General features: G+C 46.5%; 1 protein-coding gene across 1 annotated transcript in view; it reads left to right on the top strand.

Moving 5' to 3' along the window:
* LOC106550634 (oxysterol-binding protein 2) overlaps positions 1–18,514 on the top strand; it is a 69,245-nt gene that overhangs the window by 40,992 nt on the left and 9,739 nt on the right. The window contains exons 3-7 of the mRNA XM_087703476.1: positions 2,947–3,203; positions 12,653–12,845; positions 14,862–14,982; positions 17,249–17,315; positions 18,332–18,496. Of these exons, the coding sequence (XP_087559602.1) occupies positions 2,947–3,203; positions 12,653–12,845; positions 14,862–14,982; positions 17,249–17,315; positions 18,332–18,496 (803 nt within the window). The remainder of the gene's footprint in view (positions 1–2,946; positions 3,204–12,652; positions 12,846–14,861; positions 14,983–17,248; positions 17,316–18,331; positions 18,497–18,514) is intronic.

Genomic DNA, 18,514 nt, shown 5'->3' with positions numbered 1-18,514 from the left:
ATAAGGAGGAATTTCCTAACAGTGAGAACAATCAACCCATGGAACAGAAGTTGACTTTGGAAGTTGTGGGAGCTTCATCACTGGAGGCTTTCAAGAAGAGACTGGGCTGCCATCTGTCAGAAATGGTGTAGGGTCTCCTGCTTGGGTGGGTGGGGGGTTGGACTAGATGACCTTCAAGGTCCTTTGAACTGTTCTTTCTTTCCCTCCCTCCTTCCTTCCTTCCTTCTTTCTTTCATTCTTTTTCCTTCCTTCCATTTCCCTTTCCTTTCCTTCCCTTTTCTTTCCTTTCCTTTTCTCTCCTTCCTTCCTTCTTTCCTTCTACTCTTCTTACTTACTTCCTTCTCCTACCTCTCCTTTTCCTCCTTTCCTTTCCATTCCTTTCTTTTTCTTCCCTTTCCCTTTCCTCCATCCCTTTCCCTCTTCCTCCTTTCCTTTCCTTTCCTTCCCTTCCCCTTTCCTTTCCTTTCCTTTTATCTCCTTCCTTCCTTCCTTCTACTCTTCTTCCTTCCTTCCTTCCTTCTCCTACCTCTCCTTTTCCTCCTTTCCTTTCCATTTCTTTCCTTCCCTTCCCCTTTCCTTTCCTTTTCTCTCCTTCCTTCCTTCCTTCTACTCTTCTTCCTTCCTTCCTTCTCCTACCTCTCCTTTTCCTCCTTTCCTTTCCATTCTTTTCTTTTTTTCCCCTTTCCCTTTCCTCCATCCCTTTCACTCTTCCTCCTTTCCTTTCCTTCCCCTTTTCTTTCCTTTCCTTTCCTTTTCTCTCCTTCTTCCTTCCTTCTACTCTTCTTCCTTCCTTCTCCTACCCCTCCTTCTTTTCCTCTTTCCTTTCCATTCCTTTCTTTTTCTTCCCTTTCTCTTTCCTCCTTTTTTTCCTTCCCCTTTTCTTTTCTTTCCTTTTCTCTCCTTCCTTCTTTCCTTCTACTCTTCTTCCTTCCTTATCCTACCCCTCCTTCTTTTCCTCTTTCCTTTCCGTTCCTTTCTTTTTCTTCCCTTCCCCTTCCCTTTCCTTCCTTTCCCTTCTTTCCTTCTCTTCTTCCTTCCTTCTCCCCCTTTTTTCTTCCTCATTCACTTTCCGTTCCTTTCTTCCCTTTCCCTTTCCTCCCTCACCTTCCCTCCTCCTCCTTTCCTGTCCTTTTCTTTCCTCCCTCACCTTCCCTCTTCCTCCTTTCCTTTATTTTCCTTTCCTTTTCTCATTTTTACAAGCAGACCATCTTGCTGCAACACTCCCCCCTCCCTCATTTATTAGAATAATTATCTAAATTCCGTGTGCTTCACAAATATATGTATGTATGTATGTATGTATGTATGTGTATATATATATGTATGTGTATATATATATGTATGTGTATATATATATATGTATGTGTATGTATGTATATATATATGTATGTGTATATATATATGTATGTGTATATATATATATATGTATATATATATATATATATATATATATATATATATATATATATATATATATATATATATATATATATATATATATATATATATATATACACACACACACATATAAATCCTGTCTGATAGCTTGCGAGGTTTCCAGATGGGTCCTGCGTGAATAAACTCCCTTTTCCCTCCCTGCCTGCGCTAATGAAGGTTAAAGCTTCATCGGCCTCCAGCGTTTTGTAGCGCTACTTGAGCTCCTATTAATATTTAAGAGGGTTGTCGGTTTCCTGTCCACTTATCCTTATCTTCGGTATCAGCCGGACTTAGCTCATAAATCCAGTCGCGTGTTTAATTTTAGCGTCTTGCTTCTACCCTTGAGAAAGGGGGAAATCAATACCCTGTTTAAATACAGCAACTGGAAAACAAAATTGAAAAAAAAAAAAACCCAGTCCGTTATGGAGCTTATAAAGGACAACATTCTCCAAACTGCGGGTGGGCGGACTTCAGCTCCCATAATCCCCCCTCCTGCGTGGCTGAAGGTGCTGGGATTGAAATCCGGTTAGGAAAAGGTGGTGTAGATGCAAACCAGGGGTGAAATCCACTTACCTTTGCTATTGGTTCGGTAGCAAATGTGAGAGGGCGCCCGCAGGACCTCCCGCGTAGGCGCAGAGGGTCAAAAAGGTAAGGTAAGCGAACAGCGAGGGGAGGGGGGAATCCGCTGTGCCACGCGATTTACCCTGCTTCCCTGAAAATAAGCCCTCCCCGGATAATAAGCCCAATTGGGGGGGGGGGCTTTGGAGCGCATGCGCTAAAATAAGCCCTCCCCCGAAAATAACCCCTCCCTGAAAATACTGCAACACAGCAGCAGCCATGAGGTAACCCCGCTCGCTGCGTCCTGCACCTCAAAAATAATAAGACCTCCCCGAAAATAAGGCCAAGCGCTTATTTTTGGGGTCGAAAGAAAATAAGACCCTGTCTTATTTTCGGGGAAACACAGTAGATTAATATAAATCGCACATCACAGTGGATCGTCAGAAAAAACGGTGTTTTTTTTTCCCCCGTTACCAGTTCGGCCGAACTGGTAGCGTTTTTGCTAACGGTTTGGGCCGACCCATGTGAACCGGTTGCATTTCACTCCCTGGATGCGACCGAGGGAGACAGGGCAATCGTCGCGACTTCTTAGCTGAGGAAATTGGAAAAGCTTTGCCTCGCGAAGGAACTTTTCCCCCTTCTCTGCTTCCGCTGTCGGAAATGGTTTGTGTTGAACCCGGGTGCAAATCCATTGCCCCAGAGTTGTGTTCCCGGGGTCAGCTAGCTTGTCCTCTCCGCGGGGACCTTGGGAGTGATTATCCGGTTTCTCTGGAGGGCTCCAGGTTGAGGAACTGAGGTGCAATCTAAGGTGTTGCTTGACTTTGCATTGCACAGTGTGTGTGTGTGTGTGTGTGTTTTAGTGCTGTCCAGCCAGTAACCATGGAAACGATGGTCTTTCTCTCTTTCTCCTCCTCTTTCTCCTCCTTTCTCGCCACTGCTGCTCCCTTTTCACAGATGACTCGGGCGACGACGAGGAGGAATCCGCCCCGCAGTCTGACAAGAGCGAAGTGCACGGCACCCTGAAATACCTCTCCGGGAAACTGGACGACCTCAGCGCTTTCAACGACTTGATCTCCAAGCACGGGGCGGCTCTCCAGAGATCCCTGAGTGAGCTGGAGAATCTCAAGTTGCCGGCCGAGAGCGGGGAAAAGATCAAAGCCGTCAACGAACGCGCCACCCTCTTCAGGATCACCTCCAATGCTATGATAAATGTGAGCGAGTCCGTCCCCTCCCGTCCCCCCCCCGGCTGCTGGTGATTTTCGGGAGAGGGCTCTGTGTGTGTCTGTGTGTCTGTGTGTGTGCCACAGAAAGCGTTTCCTCCCCATTGCGGGTCTAAGGCAGGGAGGGGATGGAACCAGAGAACGGGAGGGCAGGCATGGTGAGAGTTCACCTGTCTGAGCAGCCAAACAGGCAGGTGCGTTCTGTGTCTCGTTTTTTTTGTCGTCCTTGGCTTGTCTGTGTTTGGACAGTCTCTGTTCGGCAGCAGATTCAGACAATGAGGAGGGTTGGGGAGGAACCTGGGCCAGTCCTGGAGTCTGGGGAAGGCTCTGATGTCGGAGGCAGAGAGGGGGCCAGGGCCGTCCGACAGTTATCAGCTGCCTTTGGAGTCAGACATCAGTGAGGCAGAAGAACAGCTGGAGCCCGTTCCCAGTGGGCGCATACGCAGAGTGGCCAGACGAAGGGAACAGCTAAAGAACAGGGGTCGACTTGGGGGTAAAGCCACAGGTGGACGGTGAATGGCCCCTCCCAAAGGGAATAAAAGAGGAGTGAAAGGGGAGTGGAGTTTGCAAGAGACCATTAGTTCTCTTCATTGGTTCATGACTCTCCGAGACTCCTGGCCAAATTTTGCAATTGACTGATGACAGATTTGTCAATGCCAAAGATGGTGTTCAAGTGGTGCTCCCTCTGTTTTGGGACGGCACCCAAGGAGCCTATGACTATTGGTCCTACCCTTGTTTGCCTTTGCCCAGTCGTTCTATTTCTATTTGTAGGTCTTTGTATTGTGTTCCCTTCTCTAGTCCCTTCTCTTCTCTTCTGCTTTCTCCAGGCACTGCCACATCCACTATCCAGACTTTTTTGTCTTCCTTATTGACAACTGTTAAGTCCGGGGTGTTATGTGGCAGCTGCATATCTGTCTGGATGATATTATTATGTGGTTAATCTTTGGTGAGATTCACAGCCTTTGGGGCTGGTTGGTAGCTCAACAGCTCGAGTCCTAACCAAGGACCTAGGAACTGTTAAGGTAACGTCGGAGGATATCAGCTGTTCCAAGTAGGGAGTTTTTTTGTAGAATCAGAATGTTCAAGTCCGATAAATTTAAAATTTCTAAATAACGAGGTAGCCCTTTAGGTATTGCTCCAAGGGCTCCAATTAGAATCGGGACAACACACGATTTCTTTTTCCACAGTTGCTCAACTTGAATTTGCAAGTCCCGGTACTTTGTGATTTTTTCTTCCTGCTGGATGATGATGATATTGTTGTTGTTGTTGTTGTTGTTGTTGTGTGGTTAATCTTTGGTGAGATTCACAGCCTTTGGGGATGGTTGGTAGCTCAACAGCTCGAGTCCTAACCAAAGACCTAAGAACTGTTAAGGTAACGTTGGAGGATATAAGTTGTTCCAAGTAGAGTGGTTTTTGTAGAGTCAGAATGTTCACGTCATCGTCGTCGTCATCATTATCATTATTATTAGTATCTATCTATCTATCTATCTAGCTATCATCTGTCCGTCCGTCCATCCATATCTATCTATCTATCTATCTATCTATCTATCTATCTATCTATCTATCTATCTATCTATCTATCTATCTATCTATCTATCTATCTATATCATCTATCTATTTCAATCAACATCTATCCATCAACATCTATCTATCAACACATATCTATTTATCAACATCTATCTATCTATCTATCTATCTATCTATCTCTCTCTCTCTCTCTCTCTCTCTCTCTCTATCTATCTATCTATCTATCTATCTATCTATCATCTATCTATTTCTATCCACTTCTATCCATCAACATCTATCTATCAACACCTATTTATCAACATCTATCTATCTATCTATCTATCTATCTATCTATCTATCTATCTATCTATCTATCATCTATCTATCTATCTATCATCTATCTATTTCACTTCTATCCATCAACATCTATCTACATCTATCTATCAACATATCTATCTATCTATCTATCTATCTATCTATCTATCTATCTATCATCTATCTATCATCTGTCTATCTATCTATCTATCTATCTATCTATCTATCTATCTATCTATCTATATTTCAATCAACATCTATCCATCAACCTATCTATCAACATCTCTCTATCTATCTATCTCTATCTCAATATCTATCTATCTATCTATCTATCTATCTATCTATCTATCTATCTATCTATCATCTATCATCTATCTCATCATAATGTAGTATTGCAGGCTAACTCTGCTCACTGCCAGGAGTTCGATCCTCACTGGCTCAAGATTGACTCAGCCTTCCGTCCTTCGGAGATCAGTAAAATGAGGACCCAGATTGTTTAGGGGGGGGGGCAAAAGGCTGACTGTAAACCGCTAAGAGTGGGCTGAAAACCCCTGTGAAGCAGTCTATAAATCTAAGGGCTACCGCTATTGTACCAGAAATGGACTGTATTGCGGATTTGTTTCCGAAATAAATCAGATTGCTTCCTTCTCGGTGGTGGTGGTGGGGGGGGAAGCGCCCGTTGCCAACAGCCGCTTCTTCCGTTCTCCACTTGTAGGTTTGCAAGGGGTTCTCTCTCTCTCTCTCTCTCCTTGGCAGCTTAATTTGCAGTTTGCTAATTAGCGTCTTTCCTTTTATTTTAATCACATTCCGCTATAACTAGGTCCTTGGTGGGGGTGGGGGTGTTCCCCCTCCTCTCCTTCCTTGCAGTTAACTCTTGAATGACAAGAAGATTTAAAAGCCTGTTCATTGATACTCAGTGGGAGGATTTTCCATAATTCCTTCGATAATCGTATTTTTATTTTGTGCTGGAATTGACACACAGACCCACCCCAAGGGTTCCCCAAATCCCCACAGGCAGGATTGACTCAAAGGGACCAAGTCATCCTTGCTCTGAGATTCTTTTCTTGATAGAATAACAATAGCAGTTAAGACTTATATACCGCTTCATAGGGCTTTCAGCCCTCTCTAAGCGGTTTACAGAGTCAGCATATTGCCCCCAACAATCCGGATCCTCATTTCACCCACCTCGGAAGGATGGAAGGCTGAGTCAACCTTGAGCCGGTGAGATTTGAACCGCCGAACTGCAGATAGCAGTCAGCTGAAGTGGCCTGCAGTACTGCACCCTAACCACTGCACCCCGCACTGGTTTACATCAATAGCAATAGCAATAGCAGTTAGACTTATATACCGCTTCATAGGGCTTTCAGCCCTCTCTAAGCGGTTTACAGAGTCAGCGTATTGCCCCCAACAACAATCCGGGTCCTCATTTCACCCACCTTGGAAGGATGGAAGGCTGAGTCAACCCTGAGCCGGTGAGATTTGAACCGCCGAAATGCAGTTAGGAGTCAGCTGAAGTGGCCTGCAGTACTGCACCCTAACCACTGCGCCACGGTGGCTCCCTTCGTCTTATTGTGTGGAAACCCTTTTGTGTTCATCCAGAGTTGACAGTGCCATTGTGCCATCTTTAACTGTTGGCCAAATCCACTCGGGTGTTCCCGAAACTCGCAAGTTTCCCCCAAATCTTCAGATTTCATCACTGTCCTGACCTGGGCTTCCCCAAAACCCACGAGGCGGAGTTCTGGCCCCGTCAAAATCCCTTTTATGAAACGCATGTGAATTCCTCTCATTCCCATTCAGCCAAGGCCTGGCAAACAGTCTTTCAAAGGAGCATTTATGAACACAAACCTTATCTATCTTGGAAAGCTGCCATGTTAATATTTTCCGAACTGCAGTGCTGTGCAAGGAAAGGCTGAGCACAGAGTCTCCGAGATTCACGGACAGATCTTCACACTCTTGAAATAACCACCAAAAGAATTTGTTTCCTGCAAAAGCCCATTCCCCTTTCGCTCCTCTTTTATTCCCTAGGGGAGGGCCGCACCAATAGCAATAGCAGTAGACTTATATACCGCTTCATAGGCCTTTCAGGCCTCTCTAAGCGGTTTACAGAGAGTCAGCATATTGTCCCCAACAATCTGGGTCCTCATTTTACCCACCTCGGAAGGATGGAAGGCTGAGTCAACCCTGAGCCGGTGAGATTTGAACCGCTGAACTGCTGATCTAGCAGTAGCCTGCAGTGCTGCATTTAACCACTGCGCCACCTTGGCTCAAAGGTGGTTCCTATTTTTCTACCTGCATTTTTTAAATTTTATTTTATTTTATTTTTCAAAACAAACACAACACATAAAATCTTCCTTCTTTACGTACGGTAGAAAGTGTATCAGTTGGTTACAAAAGGTTTTCGTGCATCTCTTCCACAGTCCTCAAGCATGATTCATATTAACTCAAGTATTTTAACTCAGATATTTATACATGTTACCCTTATACCTCCATTTATATTTGACTATAATTATTTAAACGTCCTTCATCATAAAATATACCGAAATTTAATACATAACCACATACTGCCATTTCATTTAATATTTCTAAAATCCTCCAATAACACTGAATCCTTATGTCCTATTCTAGATAAACATCCATAATATTTAATAACAAACGTTTCTAATCCTCCTTTCTAAATCGCTATTGGCAATTTTCATTTTTAAAATAGAATTTATTTTTATTTTCAAAACAAACACAACATATAAAATCTTCCTTCTTTACATACGGTAGAAAGTGTATCAGTTGGTTACAAAAGGTTTTCGTGCATCTCTTCCACAGTCATCAAGCATGATTCACATTAAGTATTTTAACTCACATATTTATACGTGTTACCCTTGTACCTCCATTTTTATTTGACTATAATTATTTAAACGTCCTTCATCATAAAATATACCGAAATTTAATACATAACCACATACTGGCATTTCATTTAATATTTCTAAAATCCTCCAATAGCTAAACATCCACAATATTTTGTAACAAACTTTTCTAATACTCCTTTCCAAATTGCTGTTAGCAATTTTCATCTAGTTTCCTTATATTATACTCATACATATACATATACATATACATATACATATACATATACATATACATATACATATACATCATACACACACACACACACACACACACACACACACACACACATATATATATATATATGTTGTCATCATTATTCCTCCTTTATTTGACTATATCCTGTATCATAACATTTCCCCCCTAATAATCAAAGCTTAATTGTATCTAACTTAATTCTTTTTTTATTAACTTTTATATATAATCCAAAAGCATTCTAATCTTCCTTTCATGGGTACCATTCAATATTCATATCCAATTATTACTTATCATAACACTACACATTGTATACATTATTATCATTATTTGTTTAATTATATCTATTATTACAAAATTTCACTTAAGTTTAGCTAGTTTTAAGTTACATTCTTCCATCTATCAACCTGTGTCTTTCCAATAACAAAACAATCTTATATTTTCTGCCATAGTATTTTAACTCAGATATTTATACATCTTACCTTTATACCTCCAATTTCTATTTGGCTATAATTGTTTGAACATCCTTCATCATAAAATATACCCAGATTTAATACATAACCACATACTGGCATTTCATTTTATATTTCTAAAATCCTCCAATAGCACTGAATCCTTGTGTCCTATTCTAGCTAAACATGCATAATATTTAGTAACAAACTTTTTAAATCCTCCTTCCGAGCTCACTGCTTACAATTTTCATCCACTTTCCTGCATTTTTTTTACGTGCTTTCGAACGGCTAGGTTGGCAGAAGCTGGGACAAGTCACGGGAGCTCACTCCGTTACACGGCGCTGGGGATTCGAACTGCCGTCCTTTCTGATCGACAAGCACTGTGTCCCTCAATTGCCCCATACCTGAACAATGGAAGACCCTGCTTATTATTACGGCCGTTCATTTTGTGATTTTTATTTTTCTTTCCTTTTAATTTAATTCGGCAGCAAGTTAACCAGGAGGCTGACATACCCAGCACTTTGGCAACTGATTGCACCCCTCCCTATGTGCCATCCGCACGTTCCAATCTGCCACTGGCCCATCAAGCTGTGCTAATAATATCCAGTCCTTTTTGTCGTTCTCCTGGCCTCCTTGTTCCTCTTCTGCTTGGCTGCTCCTTCATGTCCGATTTTCCGTCCTTTTGGAAGTTTAATTCTTTCCCCCTGGAGAAACCTGACTCCTCCTGCATATCCATGTTTTTGTCGAGGGGAGCCATTAAACCGTGACCTGACAAAAGGGCGAACGACAAAACCGCGCCCGACTAAACCGCGTCGCTAAAACCGCGATGTCATCAGCGCGGCAACAACAGCGCGGAGACAACAGCGCGGAGACAGAAGCGCGCTTTAACTTAACGTAAGGGTTAGGTTTAGGGTTAGGTTTAGGGTTAGGTTTAAGGTTAGGTTTAGGGTTAGGTTTAGGGTTAGGTTTAGCGTTACGTTTAGGGTTAGGGTTAGGTTTAGGGTTAGGTTTAGGGTTAGGTTTAGGGTTAGGTTTAGGGTTAGGTTTAGGGTTAGGTTTAGGGTTAGGTTTAGGGTTAGGTTTAGGGTTAGGTTTAGGGTTAGGCTTAGGGTTAGGCTTAGGGTTAGGCTTAGGGTTAGGTTTAGGGTTAGGTTTAGGGTTAGGTTTAGGGTTAGGTTTAGGGTTAGGTTTAGTTTTACAGCGCGCTTCTGTCGCTGTGGTGTTGTCAGCGCGATTCAGCGCTCATTCGTCGGAGCACTTTAGAACACGCGGTTTTGTCACCGCAGTTTAGTCGGGCGCGGTTTTGTCGTTCGCCCTTTTGTCGGTGAACCCATTAAACCGTGAACGTTTCCCTTCCCTGCACCAGGCAGAGAAGATACGATGCTGTCGTTTCCCTTTTCTCTAAAAAAAAATATCAATCCTCGATCGTTATCGGTTCTCTGATGTTACCAAACCTTTTAAAAAAAAAATCCTTCTCCGTTTTCCCCTGCTTGTGTCTTCCTTTCCCCCTGAGAGGGATTATGATGAGTTTTATTTTTCCCGCAAGCGTATAGGATGGATAGATCTTGCTTTGAATTGTTCCTCGTCTTTTCTGTCAGCGTATTGAGAGCTCTTGACTGAAGAGACGCGGCAACTGGGTCAGCCCATGAGGGCTGTTTGGAAGCCGAAACAGTATTTGCTGTGTGAGCAACAAGGAGACAGCAAGGAGCCTGGGCGGGGCTTAGCTCAACTGGACTCAGTTCTGAGTCTGTGCGGAGGTCTAAATTTAGTCTGCTGCTCGAAACTGAAACTGAAACTATTTTCTCCTATGCCTGGGTTTGCTTGTATTTACTGCCCCCTTGGAAAACCTGCTTTTGGTATTATATATTTACCTCATGTGTCATATTATATATATAAAGAGAAGTTAATGAATCCTGCTGAACCAGTTAATCTGTGTGTGCTTTCTGAATGTGATTGCTACTGCAAACTCTGAATATTTTCCCCTTCCTGGCTCAATTTTTGCAGCTCACTTTCTCAGCATTTCCTCTTTCTGGCTATTTTTAAACGGAGATGAAAGAGTAAGAGGAGGTTTGTTTGGTTTTGGCAAACTGGTTCCTAATTATGACGGTTGCAATTATGACAGGTCATGTGAACAATTTCGGTAACCTTCTGCCAAGCAGAATCAGTGGGAAAGCCAGGTTCACTTAACGACTGTGTTATTAACTGGTTGTATTAGCTGCAGTGATTCGCTTAACAACTGCGGCAAGAACAGCCGTAAAACGGGGCAGAACTCACTTAACGAATGTCTCTCTTAGCAACAAAGTTTAGACACAATGATGGACGTAAGTCAAGAATACACCGAAGGGAGGAGTAGAGGGAAAGAAGAAAGAGGGGTAGCGAGGGTGGGAGAGAGGACTGGAGGGAGGGGGAGGAGGAAGGGAGGGAGTGTATCGGGAGAGAGGAGTGGTAGAGGGGGAGGGGAAGTAGGGTAGAGGGGAATGATGGAGGGAAGAAGGGAAGTTGGAGGGGGGTGAAAGAAAGGGTGTATGGAGGGTCGAAGAGGTACATTGGGTTTCTATTTTGCCGACAAGTATTCCTCTTGTATTGCCGACAAGAGGAATGGCTGTGTTTATTGTTTAATGTTATATGGCCGCAGTTACGCACAGTATATATGTGACTGTACAAAAATGAAATGGAAAATAAAAACACATTTAAAACGAAAAAAAATAAAAAATAAAAAATAAAATAAAAAAAATTAAAAAGAATTTGCCTGTAATAAAGACTTATTGCAAACTTAAGCTCTTGACAAGAACCTGGCCAACCAGCGATCAAGGGAAATGAGCGGGGGATAAGAAAGACAATCAAGGTTTAGGGCTGTGATGGTGAACCTATGGAGCCATATTTGCTGGCATGCAAGCTGTCAGCTCTGGCGCGCATGCACGCACCAGCCAGCTGATTTTATTTCCCCTTCCAGAGTGCCCGGGGAGGCCATTTTCACCCTCCCCAGGCTTCCGAAAAGCTTCCGGAGCCTAAAAAACGGGCCCAATGGACCAACCGGAAGTTCGGAAACGATGGGTTTTCGGCTTCCGGAGGGTCTCCAGGGGGGTGGAGGGGGCGTTTTCCCCCTTCCCAGGCTGCAGGAAATCCCCCAGAGTCTGGGGAGTGTAAATCCTCCCCCCTATGTGTGTGTTGGGGATGCACATGCGTCTGGGGGATGCGTGCATGAGTAAGTGGATGTGGCCAATTGAATTGTGAGTGTGGGCATGCACACGCTGAAGGTTGACTCAGCCTTCCGTCTTTCCGAGGTCAGTAAAATGAGGGTCCAGATTATTTGGGGCAAGATGCTGACTTAGTAAACTGCTTACAGAGAGCACTCTAAAGCGGTATATAAGTCTGTGTTGTGGCCCAGCAGGAGCCGTTGGAGCTGCCACCAGACTCCGACAGCGAGGGGCCCTATGAATCGGCTCTGAGGATGTGGAGGACCCTGAACAGGGTTCCGACTCCGAGCAGGGCGCAGAGAGGGCTGGTTGGCCACCAGGAGGCGCCTGAGCCTTGGACCAGTGGGGAGGAGACAAGGGAGTGTGATCCTGACGTCATACATTGGAGCAGTGGGGAGGAGACAAGGGCGTTGGTCCTGGATGCCCGGCAACGGAGAGCTAATAGGCGTAAGGAACAGTTATGGAGTTACAGGAGATAATTGCACTCAGCTGGTGGTAATTAGGCTCCTCTCAAGACTGTAAAAGGAATGATTGTGCACACGCCCGTTGCAGAAGTCAACGTATTCACTAAAGCTGGAGAACTTTTGTGGCTAGCTTGGCAGGCTGGATTGCTGCCAAGGTTAGTCTGTGCTGGATTGCTGCCAAGGTGTAGTCTGTGTTTTAATAAATCCTTGAAGTATCTTTGTCTCGGTGTAGGATGAGGGGGGTTCAGAACAAGTCTGAGTGCTTTTGCTAAGCATCCGGAAGATTCCACCAGGAAAAGGCTGCTGTAGAAACCACCCTGGGCTTCTTTTCGTTGCCGGCGTCTCTCCCGTCCCCACGCTTGGAGATCTCCGCCATTCTCTGATCCCTTTTCCTCCCTCCCTCCCTTCCTCAGGCCTGCCGGGACTTTCTGGATCTTGCAGAGGCCCACAGCAGGAAATGGCAGCGGGCTCTCCAGCATGAATGTGAGCAGCGCATCCGCCTGGAGGAGACCATTGAGCAGCTGGCTAAGCAGCACAACAACTTAGAACGGGCTTGTCGGGGCGCGCCCAGCCTCTCCGCAAACCCTGCCGGTCACGCATCCCGAGGTGAGTGGTCCTTCCTTCTCGGCCCGGGCAAGAGGGGACTTTCGGGGTCCTCTGGAGCCGCCGTTGCTTAGGAAAAAATATATACCCTACAACAAAGCTGTGGGATGAGATCCGAAGGAAGCCCCCAGACCGCTTAAATGTCTCGCGACGTCCGAATAGTAGAGAGGTAATCCTCTCTATTGGTGTTTCGCAGTGGCTAAGACGCTGCGCTTGTCAATCAGAAAGGTCGTCAGTTTGGCGGTTTGAATCCCGAGCGCCGCGTAACGGAGTGAGCTCCCGTGACTTGTCCCAGCTTCTGCCAACCTAGCAGTTCGAAAGCAGGTAAAAAGTGCAAGTAGAAAAATAGGCACCACCTTTGGTGGGAAGGGAACAGCGTTCCGTGAGCCTTCGGCGTTGAATCATGCCGGCCACACGACCACGGAGGCGTCTTCGGACAGCGCTGGCTCTTCGGCTTTGAAAGGGAGATGAGCACCGCCCCCTGGAGTCTGGAATAACTAGCACGCATGTGTGAGGGGAACCTTTACCTTAATCCTCGACTTATGTCCATAAGAGAGCCTGAACGTTATGATCATAAATTGTGACGGTTTCAATCAGGTCACTAACCCAGTTTTAAGATCTGCTCTGCGTGATCGTTCCCCATGGTCATCCCGTGAACCCCCCCAGGGTAGTCCAGCAAACCCATTCTTTGCCATGGGCCATTTTTGTCAAAAACCAAAAGTACCAATGGTCCTCGCCTTACGACCACAACTGACCCCAAATTTTGGTTGCTAAGTGGGACATTTGTTAAGGGAGTTTTGCCCGGTTTTACCACCTATCTTGCCACAGTTGTTAAGTGAATCCCGGCCGTTGTTAAGTCAGTCACAGGGTCGTTAAGTGAAGCTGGCTTCCCCATGGTCAAACGAAGCCCACGGGGAAGCAAGACCTGCTTAACAACGATGCAACGCAGTGAACAATTGCAGTGATTTGTTAATAACCAGAATTTGACGACGACACTGTTCCAGCTCTTATTTTGTAGCCCAGGAATTGCAAAAGGCAAAAATAAACTCCCTCACCATAGAGTCTCCTCCTAGCGTGGCATCCTTTTTCCTCTGCCAACTGGAAGTCCAGTTCCCCCATCATAGAGTCTCCTCCTAGCATGGCATCCTTTTTTCCTCTCCCAACTGGATGTCTGGTTCTCTCACCATAGAGTCTCCTCCTAGCATGGCATCTTTTTTCCCTCTCCCGACTGGATGTCCGGTTCCCTCACCATAGAGTCTCTTCCTAGCGCAACATCCTTTTTCCTCTGCCAACTGGAAGTCTAGTTCCCCCATCATAAAGTCTCCTAGCATGGCATCCTTTTTTCCTCTCCCGACTGGATATCCGGTTCCCTCACCATAGAGTCTCCTCCTAGCACAGCATCCTTTTTCCTCTGCCAACCGGAAGTCTAGTTCCTCCATCATAGAGTCTCCTCCTAGCATGGCATCCTTTTTTCCTCTCCCGACTGGATGTCCGGTTCCCTCACCATAGAGTCTCTTCCTAGCGCAGCATCCTTTTTCCTCTGCCAACCGGAAGTCTAGTTCCCCCATCATAGAGTCTCCTCCTAGCATGGCATCCTTTTTTCCTCTCCCGACTGGATGTCCGGTTCCCTCACCATAGAGTCTCTTCCTAGCGCAGCATCCTTTTTCCTCTGCCAACCGGAAGTCCAGTTCCCCCATCATAGAGTCTCCTCCTAGCATGGCATCCTTTTTTCCTCTCCCGACTGGATGTCCGGTTCCCTCACCATAGAGTCTATTCCTAGCGTGGCGTCCTTTTTTCCTCTCCCTGTCCTAACTGAAAGCCGTATCAATTGTGGAGCCGACTGGCGACAGGGAGCCGCAGCAGAGGGAGGAAAGAGCCACATGCGGCTCCAGAGCTGCCCGTTGCTGGCCCCTGGGCAAGTGAGACCCGAGCTGCCACCCAGTCTTCCTCCTCCTGTCGGGCGTCTGGAACGCACAAATGTGGCAAGAGCTGATCCGGGTTAACTGTCTCTTGAAGCAGGCAGCGTGCAGAGTGGAAAATCAGAGCCCAGTGATGAAGATGAGGAGACGGAGTACTTTGATGCTATGGAAGACGCTCATGCTGTCATCACAGTAGCTGCAGAGCCTTCAAAACTTCACCGGTAGGTTGGAGCCATTGGCTATGGCGGCGGGGTTCAAACTCGATTTCTTTGAGGGCCGCATCCTGATAGTGTCTGACCTCGGAGGGCCAGGGTAGGCGTGGCTAGCTCGACATCACTCGGGTTGGGTTAGGGTTAGGGTTAGACCCTCCCTCACTCACATAATCTTCTTTCCTTCCTTCACTACTATCTTCCCACCTTCCTTCCTATCTTCCTTCTTTCCATCCTTCCTATCTTCCTTCTCTTCTCCCTTCCTTCCTTCCTATCTTCCTTTCTTCCTATCTTCCTTCCTTCTCTTCTCCCTTCCTTCCTTCCTTCCTATCTTCCTTCCATCCTTCCTTCCTATCTTCCTTCCTTCCTGTCTTCCTTCCTTCTCCCTTCCTATCTCCCATCCTTCCTTCCTATATTCCTTCCTTCTCTTCTCCCTTCCTTCCTATCTTCCTTTCTTCCTATCTTCCTTCCTTCTCTTCTCCCTTCCTTACTTCCTATCTTCCTTCCATCCCTTCCTATCTTCCTTCCTTCCTGTCTTCCTTCCTTCCTTCTCCCTTCCTTCCTATCTTCCTTCCTTCCTATCTTCCTTCCTTCCTCTTCCTTCCATCCTTCCTTCCTATCTTCCTTCCTTCCTATCTTCCTTCCTTCCTCTTCCTTCCATTCTTCCTTCCTATCTTCCTACCTTCCTTCCTATCTTCCTTCCTTCTCTTCTCCCTTCCTTCCTTCCATCCTTCCTATCTTCCTTCCTATTTTCCTTCCTTCTCTTCTCCCTCCCTTCCTTCCATCCTTCCTATCTTCCTTCCATCCTTCCTTCCTTTCTTCCTATCTTCTTTCCTTCTCTTCTCCCTTCCCGCCTATCTTCCTTCCTTCCCATTTTCCCTTTTTTTGTCTTTCCTCTTTCTCTTCCTCCTTTCCTGTCCCTTCCTACGTGTTCAAACACAAAAGGGGGAGAAATATCTCCTTTCATTTTGTTTTTAGTTTATTTTGAGAGCCCTCTGCCAGCAAAAATGGAGCTCGGGGGTGGAGGGTGGGGCGCACATCCGTCGTCCCCCTCGCCCACCCAAGCTCCATATTCAGCCCCGCAAGAGAAATCTAAGCACCCCGCAGTCCGGATCTGGCCCCTGGGCCTTGACACCGCTGGTCTATGGGCTGGAGCCAGGTTTCCTCATCCTTGGCAGCTTTGAGATGGGAGGACTTCAACTCCCAGAATTCCCCAGCCAGCATTTTAAAAAAAGGAATCACTACCTACTTCCTAAAAGGGGTGCGGTGGCTCAGGGGCTAAGATGCTGAGCTTGTCGATCAGAGAGGTCGGCAGTTCGGCGGTTCGAATCCCTAGCGCTGCATAACGGAGTGAGCTCCCGTTCCTTGTCCCAACTTCTGCCAACCTAGCACATAAAAAATGCAGAAAATGTAGAAAAATAGGGACCACCTTTGGGGGGAAGGGAACAGCGTTCCGTGGGCCTTTGGCGTTGAGTCATGCCGGCCACATGACCACGGAGACGTCTTCGGACAGCGCTGGCTCTTCGGCTTTGAAACAGATGAGCACCGCCCCCTAGAGTCAAGAATGACTAGTACACATGTACAAGAGAAACCTTTCCTTTTCCCTTTCAACATCGCATGGATATTTAAAGAAATAAATAGCTTCCTGGGCCCGTCCTCCCTGCTTCCCTGCCTCTCTCCCTCCCTCCTTTCCTTCCTTCCTTCCTTCCTTCCTTCCTTCCTTCCTTCCTTCCTTCCTTCCTTCCTTCCTTCTTTCTTTTCGAAAGCCCGTAAAAAATGCAAGGAGAAAAAATAGGGACCACCAACAGCTTTCTGTGCGCCTTCTGCGTTGAATCATGCCGGCCACATGACCACGGAGACATCTTCGGACAGCGCTGGCTTTGAAACGGAGATGAGCACCAACGCCCCCTAGAGTCGGGAACGACTAGCTACTTCCTGAACAATTGATTCCTATTCCAAAGTCCTATCCTTTCTAACCCTTCCCGCTTACAGCCCTCTGGCTCCCTCACTCTCCTTGACCGAACCTGGTTCACGCCCCTTCCTGCGCTGCAGGGAAAGTGCCCATGGGTTGCCTAGACCTAGAGCTTGGAGAAACTGACCGGGTCAGAATGTCAGGTGGCGCATTTGCATATCAGAACCCCTCCCCTGTTTGTGATCTTCTCAGTGGCCCCCGCTTGACGGGCCCTGCTGGGGCAGCCTGGCCATGGTGGCCAGCACATCGAGAGACCATGCCCCATAGCTTTTGGAATTGCCACTGTCACTTTTGTGTTCCCCACAGGCGCACCAGCGTCAACATTAGTGTGCCCAGTGAGAGCTGTTCGGAGGAGTGGAACCTGGGCGGCAGCGTGAGTCTCACCGAGTAGCGGCGGGGTGGCGGCAGCCGGAAAAAGCTAACAAAATCCTGTTATTGTTGTATAAACAGAGGCTTAGCATCAAGAGCGTGTGCAGGATTAGTGCCATTGTATAAAGCGCTGTATAAAAAAATGTAGGGGCACGGTGGCTCAGGGGCTAAGACAGCTGAGCCTGTCGATCAGAAAGGTCGGCAGTTCGGCGGTTCGAATCCCTAGCGCCGCGTAACGGAGTGAGCCCCCGTGACTCGTCCCAGCTTCTGCCAACCTAGCTGTTTGAAAGCACTTAAAAATGCAAGTAGAAAAATAGGGACCACCTTTGGTGGGAAGGGAACGGCGTCCCACGCACCTTCGGCGTTGAGTCATGCCGGCCACATGACCACGGAGACGTCTTCCGGACAGCGCTGGCTCTTCGGCTTTGAAACCAAGATGAGCAGCGCCCCCTAGAGTCGGGAACGACTAGCACACATGTGCAAGGGGAAGCATTACCATTCCTTTAAGAGCCGAGGTGGCGCAGTGGTTAGGGTGCAGTACTGCAGGCCACTTCAGCTGACTGCTATCTGCAGTTCGGCGGTTCAAATCTCACCAGGCTCAAGGTTGACTCAGCCTTCCATCCTTCCGAGGTGGGTGAAATGAGGACCCAGACTGTGGGGGCGATGTGCTGACTCTGTAAACCGCTTAGAGAGGGCTGAAAGCCCTATGAAGCGGTATATAAGTCTAACTGCTATTGCTATTGCTATTTATAAAACCGTAGTAAAACGTACCTGGAATACTGCAACCAATTTTGGTCCCCATACTATAAAAAAGAGATTGAGGCTTTGGGAAAAGCGCAGAGAAGAGCAATTAAGAGGCTCAAAAGCCTGGAGACTAAAACATATGAAGAACAATTGCATATATATTTAGTTATCGAGAGTCTCCACATGGCGTCTATGCTTACAAGCAGGCGAGGGTGGGTGGGGAGAGCTGAAAATCCCACCCCGAGTTATCATGACCTGGGGTTTGATTCCTTCCAGGTGTTGGACGCTTCCCCTCTCACTGCCTTTGGTACTTCGAGCAAGTCTGGAGTTGTCAACAAGAAGAGGCGTACGGCGATTCCGGACAAGCCCAACTACAGCCTTAATCTCTGGAGTATCATGAAGAATTGCATCGGGAAAGAACTTTCCAAGATCCCCATGCCGGTAAGTGCTTCCTTCTGT

The sequence above is a fragment of the Thamnophis sirtalis genome, unplaced genomic scaffold (genome assembly GCF_051295495.1).
Source record: "Thamnophis sirtalis isolate CommonGarterSnake01/CBP01778 unplaced genomic scaffold, rThaSir2_p1.2 scaffold_2, whole genome shotgun sequence".
NCBI lineage: Eukaryota > Metazoa > Chordata > Lepidosauria > Squamata > Natricidae > Thamnophis > Thamnophis sirtalis.
This window is presented reverse-complemented; position numbering and strand designations above follow the sequence as displayed.